At 45.3% G+C, this 15541-nt stretch overlaps 1 protein-coding gene across 1 annotated transcript in view; it reads right to left on the bottom strand.

Moving 5' to 3' along the window:
* The window catches only part of Mthfd1 (methylenetetrahydrofolate dehydrogenase, cyclohydrolase and formyltetrahydrofolate synthetase 1), a 65150-nt gene that overhangs the window by 47385 nt on the left and 2224 nt on the right, over positions 1-15541 (bottom strand). The window contains exon 2 of the mRNA XM_021202701.2: positions 3152-3236. Coding sequence (XP_021058360.1) covers positions 3152-3236 — 85 coding nt within the window. The remainder of the gene's footprint in view (positions 1-3151; positions 3237-15541) is intronic.

Below are 15541 nucleotides of genomic sequence, written 5' to 3'. Positions count from 1 at the left end.
AAAAAACCCACTAAAACCCAAAACTGTTGACTCTTGACTAGTTCTATGTCAACGTAACACAAGCTAGAGTCATTTGGATATAGGTACAGAGACAAAATTTAGAGCTAAGATGAAAGGATGGACTATCCAAAGACTACCCCATCCGGGAATCCATCCCATCATCAGCCACCAAACCNAGATACTAATGCACATGCCANNAAGATTCTGCTGAAGGGACCCTGATATAGCGGCCTCTTGTGAGGCTATGCCAGTGCCTGGCAAACACAGAAGTGGATGCTCACAGTCAGCTATTGGATGGAACACAGGGCCCCCAATGGAGGAGCTAGAGAAAGTATCCAAGGAGTTGTAGGGGGCTGCAACCCTGTAGGTGGAACAACAATATGAACTAACCAGTACCCCCTGAGCTCGAGTCTCTAGCTGCATATGTAGCAGAAGATGGCTTAATCGGCCATCATTGGGAAGAGAGGCCCCTTGGTCTTGTGAACTTTATATGACCCAGCACAGGGGAAGGCCAGGGCCAAGTAGTGGGAGTGGGTGGGTAGGGGAGCAGGGGTGGGGGGTATAGGGAACTTTCGGGATAGCATTTGAAATGTAAATAAAGAAAATAATAAATAAATAAATAAATTTTAAAAAAAAGAAAAAGAAAATGGTCCCACCAGACTGTTCTGTGGGCAAGCCTGTGGTGCATTTTCATAATTAGTGATTGATGTGGGAGGGCCCAGCTCATAGTTGATGGTGCAATCCTATGGGCAGGTGGTTCTGGGGTATATAAGAAAGATGGCAAAGAGAGGGGGAGGGAGAGAGAGAATGTTAAAAATTAAACTTAAGAGTCCCTTACATGCTACCATGTGCTCTACCACCAACCTACAGGTCCAGCCAGGTTTTCTTCGATCAGAACAGCACAGCAGGAGATCAATGTGGAGACAGAAGGGGTTCAGCTCTCCTCATATGCACAACAGTGCATAGTTTTCAAGACGGCTCAGTGGGAAAAAGCACTTGCTACCAAGCCTGAAGACCTGAATTTGGTCTCCAAGACCCACACAGTGGAAGGAGAAATGACTCCTGTAGTCTTTATGTCAACTTGACACAAGCTAGAGTCACCCAAGGATGGAAACTCGACTGAGGAAACGCCTCTGTGAGATCAGGTTGTAGGCAAGTCTGCAGGGCACTTTTTCTATGCCAGATTTTTCCCTCCAGATGTAGCTTTTACTAAGTCCAACAAGTTTACTTTGCATTTTTTTCGTACAGGGTTTTGCAGTATAGCCAGGGCTGCCATCACACTCACATAAACCAGGCTGCCAGTGGTCCTCCTGCCTCAGCATCCCAAGGACTGGGATTATACATATACACTGTAATGCCCATCCATTACTTTCTTACTGTGTGTGCCACGGTGGGAGGGGCCAGCCCTTTCTTTATTAGTGGTGCCATCCCTGGGCTGGTGGTTCTGAGTTCTACAGAAAAGCAGGCTGAGCAAGCCCTGAGGAGCAAGCCAGTAGGCAGCACCCATCCATGGGTTCTACCTCAGCTCTTGCCTCCATTTCTCATGCCAGTGTGTGTTCCTTCCCTGACTTCTCCCAACAGACCGTGATTCAGCATACACAAGGCACACAAGCCCTTTCCCTTCGTGGTGTTTCATCACAGCAACAGTACCACTGACTAAGACAGCTCCTGGAGCTACCTTTGAATTCCAAGTGAGCACCAGGGCGCACATGCATACACACCAAGTCAATGAATGTGTAAGGTTGCTTTTTTTTTTCTCTTCACGTTTTCAGCAGGTAATGCATATATTCTTACCAAATTTTACTATCAGAAAGTCCTAAACTGGGCATGGTAGCGCACACCTATAAACCTCCGTGCTCTGAAGTTCAATACCAGCCTGGGAACAAAGCAGGGCCTGTCTCAAACACAGCTCTCTCTCCGTAACGTTTATGTTAACATATCCAGGGTTTCCATTGGCATTTTGAAATAAATTATATTTAACACTTAATCTGGGTCCTGGCTCAGCGGTTCAGAGGAACCAAGTACCGTTCACAGCACCCATCGCTAACCCCAGCTCCCGGGGACCTGGTCCCTCCTCCTGGACTCACTGGCTTGCCTACATTCACCTGTGCACATACCTACACAAGGGCACACACTTACACAGGTACTTAAAAATAATTAAGTTATAAATAACGTATAATTAAAATTAAAGCTCTTTTAGGGAGGGGCATCAAGATCTTTTAGGAGGGGCATGGTGGTATACAGGAGGGCAGATGGAGCCCTCGGAGTTAGAAACCTGGCAACTTAGGGAATTTCAGGCCAGCCAGTGTTGTTGAAAAAGTTTTAATCCTATCCGAGGGTTTCTACCCCACCTTTGACCCTTTAGTTCCCAAGTAAAAGATACACACAACCTTTATATTTACAATAACCCTTAAACAGCACAAGAGCTGGGTAGATACTACCGTCTATATTGTTAGACTCTGCTTCCTATCAATAACTCCGAGTTATTACTTACTGTGTTTCAAACCAGGGCTGCAGAGTGAGACCCAGTCAAAAAAAATCTTTTAACAAGAGTTAATGTGCTTGAAAATAAGTAAATACATAAACCCAGATTTTATTCCCAATATAGTAACTATTCATAGCTAAGTTCTGCTTAAATGTTAAGAGTACGAAAGCTAAAAAAAAAAAAAAAAAAAAAAAAAGAGTACGAAAGCTCCTAAGAAGACCTAGTGGGCAGGGCTAACGATGCTAACGATGCAGCTCAGTGGGTAGAGGGCTTACCCAGTATGCAGAAAGCCCCGAGTTCCATCCCCAGCACCACCCAAAACCAGACAAGGTGGCTCATGCCTACAATCCTGGAAGTTGGGAGGCAGAAGTAGAAGATGGGAGTTTAAGGTCATCCTTGCCTACATAGCCTATCTCCATACATCACTGGCACATATGAGACCCTACCTTAAAACAACAAAGAAGGAGAAAAGCACCCACCATACTGGCATAGAGCAAGATAAGCCAGCACCCGGAAGCTGGGTACCAGAAGGGAGCCCACAGTGAGAAGCCATGGGTGTGCTTGAGGTTTCACAAGGTGGGAGGCAGAGGGATGAAGTGCTGCAGCCTCTACTGCCGTGAAGAGGCTAAGTAAGAATGGTGTTAAGGGAATAAGATGCTCCAATACCTGCAGGATCGCCAGGCCAGGGGTGAAGCCAGGTACCTGCTCCTGCATCCGAGTGACCTGGTTCTTCAGTCGATCCCTTATTTGCCTAGAGGGAAAGAAACGGTGGGAGGAGTTATTACTTCATGGCAAGCTTAAGTGAGGCAGAGCACCGGGTACGTCTCTTGGAAATTAAAGCCACCCTCGATGATGGACATTATCAGAGTGTGTCTCATGGCCTTCCCACCAATTTCCCAGCCTCAATTGACCTTAGATTGTTCTCTAACTTTTAATGATGATGACTGAACCAGGCAAGTGCAGGGAGAGATATTTAAAATACCTCAATTGGGGGCTCAACAATTAAGAGAGAATCGCCATTGCAGAAGGCCCAGCCTAGTGACTATCGTGATCTTAAGGGCCATGCACAGTGGCTCAGCTACTCAGGAGGGTCAAAATGCAAGGTCTGCTTGGGCTGCAAGTGAGTTCAAGGTCAGCCTGGGCAACTTAAGAGAGACTGTCTTAAAATAAAAAATAAGATCTGGGTGTATGGAGGAAACTCCTGTAATCCCGGTATTCAACAAGACCGAAGCAAATTACTGGGCCTTTGAGGCCAGCTTGAGTTACATATGAGTATCAAGCAAGCATAGCAAAGAAATAAAAAAATAGAAAAAAAATTCACTGTTTTGTTTCTAGTTAGTGACCTTGTTTTTTTCAAAGCATTACTCAACACAAGAATAAAGTTCAAATAAAGAACAGGCCACAGTTTTGGAGTTTCTTCCGTTGCTGCTGCTGCTTTTCAAGCGGATTTGACCTGGACCATGGAGGCAGCTCTGCTGTGAAACAAGAACAGGCGGCAATCCCAGGCTTTGCTGCTCCCCATCAAGACAATGAGCTGCGGGATGAGGACAGAGCTGAGGGCAAGCTCTGAGCTCTGCGGCCAAGTTCCCAGGCTCGCCTCTTCCCACACCCTCCCCTCCAGGCTGTCAAAGTACTGAAGGGCCAGGTCAGACAACAGGAGTACAAAGTGCCTTGTGTCCAGCACTCCAGCGGGCAAGCCGGGCATGGTGTGCAAGCCTTTAATCACAGCAAGTGGGAGGTAGGAGCAAGAGGGTCGGGAATGTGGGGTTATGGCCAGCTACATGGTGAGTTTGAATCCAGCCTGACTCAAAAACAAAGATGGGATAAGAAGGCAGAGGAGCATGTGCTAGGCCAAACCTCATTCCAACCTAAGCAAAATTGATGGTGTGTCACTACGAGAAAGACACAAAAACTGGCTGGAGAGGGAGGAGGAGAAGGAGGAGGAGGAGGAGGAGGAGGAGGAAGAGGAGGAGGAGGAAGAGAGAAAGAGGAGAAAGGGGAGGAGGAGAAGGAAAACCAACAGTAGAACAGGTGAGCACTTCTGAGACGACCCCCTTGTCAAGTAGGAAGGGAGGAGGCATTCTTTTTTTTCTTTTTTTTTTCTTTTGGCTGTTCGAGACAAGGTTTTTCTGTATAGCCCTGGCTGTCCTGGAACTCACTCTGTAGACCAGGCTGGCCTCGAACTCAGAAATCTGTCTGCCTCTGCCTCCTGAGTGCTGGGATTAAAGGGGTGCACCACCATGCCCGGCTTCGCCAAGGCATTCTGTACGCCACTCACAAATGAAACACAGGCTCACAACAGGCCAGTGGCTTTTCTCAAGACAACTGGCAAAAAAGATGAGCATGGCCAGGACCCAGAGCAGGCACCTGCCGGCCACCTGGAAACTGGGAGTGACGGCCAGCACAGAGACTATTTTATTCTGGTGTGATGGAAGGCCATGACAGGGTTTTGAACACAGATCACATGGTCAGTCGTCCACTATTAAGAGTTCATTCCGGTTGCTGAACTGGAAATGGAGCAGACTGCTGCAAGGTGAGGCACTAGAAAGAAGCCACCACTGCAGGGCCTGGCCAGCCCGGTTGGTTGAGAGCAGACTACAGTGTGGCTAACAGACTAACCGATTCTAGACCCATCTGCAGGAAGCGCGGAGAAGTCACAGCTATGTGGACGCTGAGCTTTGGGGACTGGGAAGGTGATAGAAAACTATCCGCTGGGAGCATGCTGAGGCCCAGAGCAGATTTCATGCCAATGCAGCCAAGCTATTTACCGGATCGTCTAAAGGCAAGCGGGCATGGGAGACCTACAGTTGGAATCTAGGGACAAATAAAGCTACTCAGCAGGTGGCAAAGCTATGGGAAGCGAGTGCCATAGGTGGTGAGCTGGAAAACACTGGTTTTACTCAGTAGCTAAGACTATAGGACAGAATGTTCCCGAGCTCCATGCTACCATTTAAAAGAACCTAAGCTCCAAGTTTCCTTTTCAGGGAAAAAGAGGCATTGCTTAGAAGTTATTTACATTGACTAACCTTTTCCCAAGAGGCAGCTCTTTCTTCTGTGAATAAGCATGTTTTCATGTCTTCAGGAATTCACATGTATATGTGAGTGGACATTGGAGGACAACCTTAGATGTCATTTTAAGTCTACACATTTAGACTGGCTAACTAATGAAGCACAGAAATCAGGGCCTTAATATAGATAAATATCTCACCCTTACTCCCAGCACTTGGGAGGCAGAAGCAGGCAGATAATTAAGAGCTTAAGGCAAACCTGATCTACATAATGAGGTCCAGGCTAGCCAGGGTAACATAGTGAGACATTGTCTCAAAGACAAATAGATAAAAGTATTGTGTGTGCACACCATAGTATGTATGTGGTCAGAGGACAACTTTCCAGGGTCACTTTTCCCCTCCCACAGTGGAGGGAGGTGTTGAACTCCAGACATCAGGCTCCGTCGCAAGGCCCGTCACCCACTGAGCCATCTCACTGGCCCCTTCCCATTTCACCATAAGCTGTCTATTTCTATTGCTTTGAGGAAGAGAAGGTACTCTGCTCTTGCCTTCTGGGGTGGCTACTAAGAACCCTAAAATAAAGAGGAGGAGAAAAGCTAAGAACTGGCTACAGCTAGAGCAACGGACAGTTGAAGAGCAAGCACAACTTCACCTGTCTTCAGGAAGCTGGTCTCAGACTATAGTAAATTAAATGGTAGTAATTTCCAGAAGTCTAAGTGCTGTGAGGGAAGGACTTCCTGATCGTGGCAGTCTTCAGCTGTGGGAGCCCCCACGCCTCTCCACTGTCCCCTTCCCCGTCTTTCCACAGCACCCATGCCTCTCCACTGTCCCTGGACTAGATTTTCCTTGTAAGGACTTCAGAGCCAAGTGAAGCCAGAAGAATCAACCAGAAAACCGCATGGTCCTCCAAGTACAAATACTCACGGCAGATTCACGGCATTCTTCACCAACCACCTACAACCTAGGGAAGACATCTGTCAGTCTCTACATAAGAGCAATCGGTATGGAAGTGTGCACAGAAACCGAAAAGCCAGCAAGGCCAGCATAGCACTCAAGTCTCTCTGGATCTGATTACAGACACCAGAAGAATAATCACAGTGATACAAGACGTGAAAACAAGGGCACCGAATGCAGTTTCAAGATGATACTGCCATCTAGTGGGTAGATGTCAGAAGTGCAAGAAATAGATCAGACTATGTGGATGGGGTGAGCTCAGGAGGCAGAGGCAAGTGGATCTCTAGGAGTTCAAGGCTAGCCTGATCTACGGAGTTCCAAGATAGATGGAGCTACATAATAGAGAGGCCCTGTCTCAAAAAACAAACAAACAAACCAAACAACTAAAAGTAGTCTATAAGGCTGAAGAGATGGCTCAGTGGGTTAAGAGACATCCGACAACCCCAATAACCTGAGTTTAATCCCTGGGACCGACGCATAGGAGAGAACTGACTCCCTACCAGGTGTCCTCTGCCCTCCAAGGCTGTGTAATGACAACACCAAGCTCCTCCCCTTTGCCCTCCACCAAATAAAAATAAGTAATAGCAGACCAGGAACCCACCACACACACACAAAATTAAATGGAATAAAAAAGGTAATTTTTAAAGAATTTATTTATTTTATTTATTATGTGCATAGGTGTTTTGCCTACATGTAGGTATGGGTACCATGTGTGTGCCTGGTACCTGCGTAGGACAGAAGAGGATCATATCCTTGGAACTGGAGTTACACACACACACACACACACACACACACACACACACACACACACGGAACCTAACCTGGATCTTCTGGAAGAACTATAAAAACATCTTAATAAATTAGAAAAGAAAGAAAAAAGGTTAACTAGCAAGTTCTAAAGCAGCAGTGGTGGCTCACACCTGTAATCCTAACACTCGAAAGCTGAGGGGGGAGAGCTGTTATACTGATCAGTCTGCTGTATATGAGGATAGCCTGGGCTACTGAATGAAAACTGAATCCCAGACTAGACAGATAGCCTCGTGGAAGAGTTTGCTGCCAAGACTGACAACTTCAATTCCACCCTGGGGTGGTGGCTTGAATAGATATGGCCCCACAGATTCATGTGTTTGAATGCTTGGTCCATAGGAAGAAGCACTATTAGGAGGTGTGGCCTTCTTGGAGGAAGTGTGCCACTGCGGGGGCGGGCTTTGAGGTCTCTATGCTCAAGTTCTGCCCACTGCAGAAATTCAGTCTCCTCTTGGTTGCCTTCAGGTCAAGATGTAGAACTCTTGGCTCCTCCAACACCATGTCTGCCTGTGGGCTTCCATGTTTGTCTCAAACTCACATAGATCCACCTGTCCCTGCCTCCGGTGTGCCAGGATTCCAGGTATGGGCCACTACTACCTGACAAGAATCACTTTTAAGTTTAAAGTTAAAATATAATTGAATATAGACACACGTGGATATACAAATACATGAGACAGACAAACACACTCCAAAATAAAATGAATCTTAATGCTAGGTGGTAATGGCACATACCTTTAATCCCAGCACTCAGGAAGCACAGGCAGGTAGATCTCTGTGAGTTCAAGGCCAATCTGGTCTACAGTGAGTTCCAGGACAGCCAGGATAACACAGAGAAACCTTGTCTCGAGAAATCAAAAAACTAGATGTTTTCCTTTATAAGAATTGCCTTGGGGGCTGGAGAGATGGCTCAGCGGTTAAGAGCACTGACTGCTCTACCAAAGGTCCTGAGTTCAAATCCCAACAACCACATGGTGGTTTACAACCATCTGTAATGACATCTGACACCCTCTACTGGTGTGTCTGAAGACAGCTACAGTGTACTTACATATAAATAATAAATAAATTTAAAAAAAAAAAAAAAAGAATTGCCTTGGTTATGGTGTCTCTTACAGAGTTTTGGTCTGTTGCTCTGTACTGTAATACTAAATCCTATACCCACAGGTCTAGCTTTGTGGTACAAACCTTGTTCCTTAATTTAAAAACCACTGGTTAAGTAAAAACAGTACAGCCATTACTGGAGGGAAGAGAGGTGGGGAGTTTTGAGTTACCTGGTTGGGAATAACAAGGAAAAAAAGGGAAAGAAAGAACAGGACGAGGAGGAAGCTACCATGAGAGATGAACCATGATCAACGGCTGGAGAAAAACAGCAAGTAATAGGGGCGCACCACTGGGGAAGTAGCCGGGCGAGGCCAGCAGCTAGAAAAGTAGATTAGGGGTTACCCCAGTAACTGTCAAAGCCAAATGAAATAACCACAGTCCGGGTCTCATTCATTTGGGGGTGTCTGTTTTTTCGAGACAGGGTTTCTCTGTATAGCCCCGGCTGTCCTGGAACTCACTTTGTAGACCAGGCTGGCCTTGAACTCAGAAATCTGCCTGCCTCTGCCTCCCAAGTGCTGGGATTAAAGGCGTGCGCCACCACACCCAGCTGTCTCATTCATCTGTGAGCTAGGCAGGGACACATTTAAACTGGTTCAACTACAGTCTCTTCACAGTAATGAAACCCTCACTAAGACATCTGGAATCCACACAGTAGAAGCAGAGTGAGACCCTACTTCATGACAGACAGACAGACAGACAGACATTTGATTCCGTCTCCCTGCCTGCTACCCTACTCAAGGAAGGAGTAGATCACTCAGATCCAACAAGCTCCTGACGCTAGGCATTCAGCCCACAGGGCTGGGAATGTAGCTCAGTGGCCAGGCTTCTGCCTGGCACACACAACCCCAGTTTCAAAGCCAGTACTGCAAGAATGCAGAACAGAAATCGCTAAACTCTACGTCATCTTTCAAAGAGTCGGGCATCCAGATTTTTCAGTATAATTACAGACATGAATGTGTTGCAATGTAATCTAATTTTTAAAAATAATTTCTGCAAGTCAAACAAAACATTTGGCTTACAAGCCACTGGTTTTGTTACAAGACAGAGTTAGGAGACAAGATGGGCTGGCTCTGCATACAAAGAACCAAGAAGCTGCGACCAACTATATGCCAACGGGGTAAATCGTGCCAGTGGGTCTGCCAGCACAGGGCGCACACCAGATTTAGTCATCATCTCTCTATTATATACCAGATCTATCATTATCTAACCATAGATCTGGTTGTCAGAGCTGGTTATGATGACACGGAATAGCTACAAGTCCCTTGTAAACCTGGACACTGCCACCAGTAAGAGACACAGAAGTCTAAAATATATCTGCTTGAAGAAGAAAGAGCAGGAGCTGGTACACAAAAACAAACAAACAAAGGGGGAAGTCAAACAGATCACACAAAACAGAATAAATCCCTGGAAGAACTGTGCTCTTATCTAAGAACCAAGGTGATTCTGACACTGACAGACCCTGTCCTATGTATGCTGAACACCCTTACAGTTCACCCTGTGCCTGGGACAAATTTCACTTCCAAAGTCAGTTCTACTGCTCACTCTAGGGCCACTCAGCTTGCCCTGGGGCCATCCCTGCTGATCCCAGGCAGTTATTTACAAACCAGTGAGGTCAGAGGCCAGGCTATTCCTTCTTGGTTCCCAGCCTCCTTCTCCAGAACACTGACAGCCTCACAGCTCTGTCCAAGCCCATAGGACACTTTGACGAAGAATATGACATTCATTCTCATTAACACTGAGCCCACCCACAGAAGTCCCCAGCTTTCCCCAACACTTTCTGTTCCTAGAAATCTGATTTATCAAGTACATGCACATGTACCTATCAGTCAGCAAACTTGATGAAGGGAGAGCTATTGGGCAGTTAGAATTTTGGGCTTTGAAGATGTCCTGGCATAGAAAAAGCACACTGAGCAAGAGAATAAATATGCAAAGGACACATAGCTGTCTCTATCCCCAGGCCACACACACAAGCACACACACAGGCACACACGTACTAGGATTGAATGGGTTATATAATAAGACCTTCCATTCAAAAGAAAAAAGAAAGGTTGAGGCTTGTGGCAGAGGGCTGTAATTCTAGCTGAGAAGCTGAGGCAGGAGGACATCAAGTTTGGGGTTTGCCTGGCCTACAGAATGAGTTCAAAGCTAGCCTGGGCAATTTAACAGGAACCACCTCAAAAAAAGAGTAAGAAAGCCGGAAATAGTAGTGCACACGTTTAGTCCCAGCACTCAGGAGGCAGAGGCAGGCAGATCTCTGTGAGTTCGAGGCCAGCCTGGTCTACAAGGCTAGATCCAAGACAGTCAGGGCTACACAGAGAAACTACATTTTGAAACCACCCCCACCCCCAAAAGGAAAAAATAACCTAAGGAAATCATGGCTCAGGGGTAATAAATAAGTCCTGGGAAAGGGGAGAACAGGATGTCTTTGGCCTAGCAAAAGGCAAAGTGTGGACAACTTACCAAGAGCCTCTATGTATCCACAGCTCAAGCTGAAAGATCTCCTGTGGCTCAGGATTCCCACAGCCAGGGCCTAAGCATGCAGGGTCTGTAATGACTAGCAGGCAAACTGGCCTGAGAACTGTCAACAGGCCACCAGCTCCTAGATCAAAGTGACAGGAGTCACCATAGGAGTATCCTGAAGGGAACTGCCCAGGGCCAGTGAGGTAGTGAGGTGGCTCTGGCTGGACCAGCCTGAGAGCCTCAGTTCGACCCTGGAACGTCCCAGTCAGGGGAAACCCAACTCTACAGAGAGTCCTCTGGTCTCCTCCATAGATGCACCATGGCCCAGTGCATCAGCACCTACATACAAGCAATGATAAATTTAAAAAGAAAATGAAAACTCTTAGGGTTGGCTGATAATCATTCAAAAGTACAACACTTGCCTTACAAGGTCTTAGCACCCACCAAACTAATAAAAAAATTACAACCATGTAGTAGCACATGCCTGTAATCCCAGCATTCCAGAGATGGGAGGCGGCAGGGTCAGAAGTCCACAAAGATATCATACACTACACAGTTAAGTTCAAAGCCAGCTTGGCTATATTAAGATCCTGTCTCAAAAAGAAAGGAGGAAAAGTCGTCTGTAAGCACAACAGAACCTTAATCTGGAACCTGGGTCTCTGTAAGAGCAGCAAATGTTCTCAACTGCTGAGCAGTCATAGTTGAACGGTACTGGTAAGAACTGGCCACTCCTCAGTGGAACATGACCTTGCATGTTCTGTTCCAGTTCCTACAATTCTAAGACACATTTCTAGTGAGAAATTTTGGTTTCTTAAAAAAAAAAAAAAAAAAAGAAAAGAAAAGAAAAACCAGTTATGTTACGGGACTGCGTTTTTGTTTTAATCCCAGGTATAGGATATGGGGCTGCTTCAGATTGTCCACAATGGCTGACTATGATTTGTCTCACGCTCTGGCAGGAGTGTGATTTTGACAGCCGAAGATAGTTTACTTCTGGAATTCTGGGGACTCTTGAGAGGGTGTGAAAACGCCAGAGCCCCAGAGAGGAGGTGGCTGCCGTGGTTTGTCAAGAGGGTGTAAGCAAAGAAACAACAAGAAGAAACTAGATACCCTGACATGGAAGGTCAAACTGCCCCAAAGAACCAATCAGCAAGAAGCAGCCTAACAGGTCTATGCCCCTTGCCCCTCTAACCTTTCCCTCCTACCTAGTGTACCTAGTGTAGAGGGGTTGGAAGGGAGTGGGGTGGAAAGGGTGGTATAAAAGAACCCAAAGTAGCCAAAACCTACACACATTCCCAACAGAAATATGCATATTAGAGTATTCCACCAGAAGACACACAAAAATACCTGAAACAGCCAAGCATGGTGGCACACATCGTTAATCCCAACACTTGGGGTACAGAGGCTGGCAGATGCCTGTGAGTTCGAGACCAGCTTGGTCTATTGTCATGGTCTGTATATGCTTGACCCAGGGAATGGCACTATTAGGAGGTGTGGCCTTGTTGGAGTAGGTGTGTCACTGTGGGCGTGGGCTTTAATACCATTGTCCTAGCTACCCGGGAGCCAATCTTCTAGCAGTCCTCAGATGAGGCAGAACTCTCAGATCCTCCTGCACCATGCCTGCCTGGACTCTGCCATGCCACCACTTTGAGGATAATGGACTAGACTTCTAACCTGTAAACCAGCCTCAATTAAATGTTGTCCTTGTAAGAGTTGTTTTGGTCATATGAACACACAGCAGTAAAACCCTAAGACAAGCTGGTACCAGGAGTGGGGTATTGCTGTGATAGGACTGACCAAGCTTTTGCTTGGAAGAATGTGGACTTGGGAACTTTGGATTTGGAAAGCAGTGAAATGCTTTAAGTGGGTCTTAATGGGCCGTCCTAGTAGGAATAAAGTAAGAAGACTTTGTTGCTGAGGGTGATCTGAAATGTGGAAGCCTGGCTCTAGAGGTCACAGAAGAGAAGAATTTTCATATGTGGCCAAGAGACTGTTCTTATGATATTTTTGATGAGGAATTTGGCTGCCTTTTGGTCTTATCTTAAAAGTCTTCCTGAGGCTAAGGTAAAGAAATTTATATTAATTGCATTCACAAAGGAAATCTCAAAAAGCTCAGCAGAGACTTTGTTCTCTGGTTAAGTCTCATGAAGAGCATTCTGAATAAGCGTAGCAAGCTTAGAAAGGAAAAATAGAAAGGAAAAATATAAAATATATGTTTCGAGTAGTAAAGGGGTACCAGGAAGTGAAATGGAAGTGAATCCTGTGTTCTAGGAGATAACAGATATAACAGAGTAGGATGTTGGGACAAGATTTCACATAGTTAAGTTTAGGTCCAGGCACGGTGGACTACACCTTTAATTCCTAGCATTTAGGAGAGGCTTGTAGATCTCTGAGTTCAAGGTCACTCTACAGAAGAAGTTCCAAGACAGCTATAGACAGTGAGGGAGCTGGAAAACAGAAAGCTAGGAAAGAATAAGGGAACCACGTTCCAGCCCCCAGCCGGCAGCAGAACTCAGCAGCTTTGCCATGTGGCTCTGTCTTTAGAGTCCAGAATAGAAGGGACTATCGGGACAATTGATGCTGGTTAGCCGGAGCTAAAAAAATTAGTGGTGATTAAGAAACCAGCATCACTAAGGTGACATCTGGGAAGTGTTGTCTGAGAGCACAGAGAAGCAGTGTTCCAGAGATAGCCCAGGTTGTACCTCGTGATGAGTCTGGCTAGGAACTCCCTGTATGAAGGAGGATGGCCCTGAACTCCTGATTCTCCTGCCTCCATACCATAAATTTAGACTTACAAGCTTAACCTACCATGCCAAGACACATCAGAAAGAAAGAAAGAAAGAAAGAAAGAAAGAAAGAAAGAAAGAAAGAAAGAAAGAAAGAGAGAGAGCAAGCTTCTATTACATTTGTTCATTTCCTTTGTGTTCTATTACACTTGTTCATTTCCTTTGTGTGTATAGCTATGTAAATTAATTATTTTTAATATAAACGGTGAATTAATCAGGCAGCTGTATTTCTTTATATTATGCTATTCCCCAACAACCACACAGAAAAAAATAAATGGGTAGTTAAATGATCTACCTTCTAAGCTAATCTGGCTACTCCCCAGCCCCATCCCATGACACTTGCATATTATTATTGATCTGGTTCTTCAGAACCTTCTCCTTGGCTCCAATTCCCCCATCCTACCAGCTGATCTGAATCTCCCTCTCTCCTTCCTCTGGCTGGAGGATGCTCCACCTTAGTCTCTATTCTGCCCAGCCATTGGGTGATAAGCATTTACTGACAAGGCAGAGATAAATGGTAAGAACTGTTTACACAAACTTGGTATAAGCATCATGATGTCATGTCCAGATTGAAACAAGAGATAAAAGCAGAAAAATCAGCATTTGAATAACCAAAGGGTAAACTTTATATAGCATTCAAAACATTATGCCTACTGGGCTATGGAGTCCAGCGGACAATTTACAGGGGTCAGTTCTCTCCTTCCTTCATGTGGCTCTTAGGGATTAAACTCAGCCTTGGTGGCAAGAGCCTTTAGCCTCTGTGGTATTTCACCGGCCGTCTATCCTATCACTTTGAATAAAGACAAAAGTCTCCAAGCGATTCTAATATCCAACCAATGTTGAGAACCACTGGAACAGATCTCAAGCCAGCTACTGTTTTCAAAAAGAAAACCAAACAGGCATCTATGTATACATCAATTACAGATCATTAATATAGCTAACATGTACTGAACATTCACTGTGTGCCAGGAAGATTCATAAGCATTTCTCTGTTAAGAACTCATTTAGGTAGTCGGCATAGTGGCACACACCTTTAATCCCAATACTTAGACGGGAGGGACATGAGAAAGGATGTTTGTGAGTTTCCGGAAAGCCAGGGTAATGTAGATGCCCTGTCTCACAAGACTAAAACTATCATTTCATTTTGCTAGAAACCCAATAATCTAGGTATTAATTTTTATTTATATCTGAGGAAATTATAGCACAGAAGTTAAGAAATTTGCTTAAAGCCACACAACTAGTAAGAAGTGAGAAGGTTCCTAGGTATTTTAGATATAAACAAAGCTGCATATATATCGCATATCACTTAAGTTATTTTATTATTTTTGTATATGGGTGTTTTGGCTGTGGGTTTATATATGAACTGGGTGTGTTCCTGGTGCACAGAGGCCATCAGATCCCTTGGAACTGGAGTTACAGATAAGCTTCCAAATAGGTGCTGGGAATTGAACTCAGGACCTCGGGAAGAGCAGTCACCACTCTTAACCACTGAGCCACCTCTCCAGCTACTTTTTTTTTTTTTTTGGTTTTTCGAGACAGGGTTTCTCTGTATAGCCCTGGCTGTCCTGGAACTCACTTTGTAGACCTGGCTGGCCTCGAACTCAGAAATCCGCCTGCCTCTGCCTCCTGAGCACTGGGATTAAAGGCGTGTGCCACCATGCCTGGCGTCCAGCCACTTTTTTAATGGAGCTTATATTTAATTTCCTCTCCACTCAAGCAAATACACCCATACCACCAATTCCCCGTTACTCACCAAGAAGAAAACCTAAATTATCTCTTTATAATCTAATATGAACACTTCGAGAAAGAGCACGGGGAGAACATATATTTATTCATAAAATATATTCAGAACCAGAAACAGGTACTTCAGTAATCTACATGTTGAAAGACTCAAAGACATAAAACTAACAGGCAAGTGCACATTAAGCGCTCTCTCTCTCTCTCTC

This window comes from Mus pahari, chromosome 7 (assembly GCF_900095145.1).
Source record: "Mus pahari chromosome 7, PAHARI_EIJ_v1.1, whole genome shotgun sequence".
Taxonomy (NCBI): Eukaryota; Metazoa; Chordata; class Mammalia; order Rodentia; family Muridae; genus Mus; species Mus pahari.
This window is presented reverse-complemented; position numbering and strand designations above follow the sequence as displayed.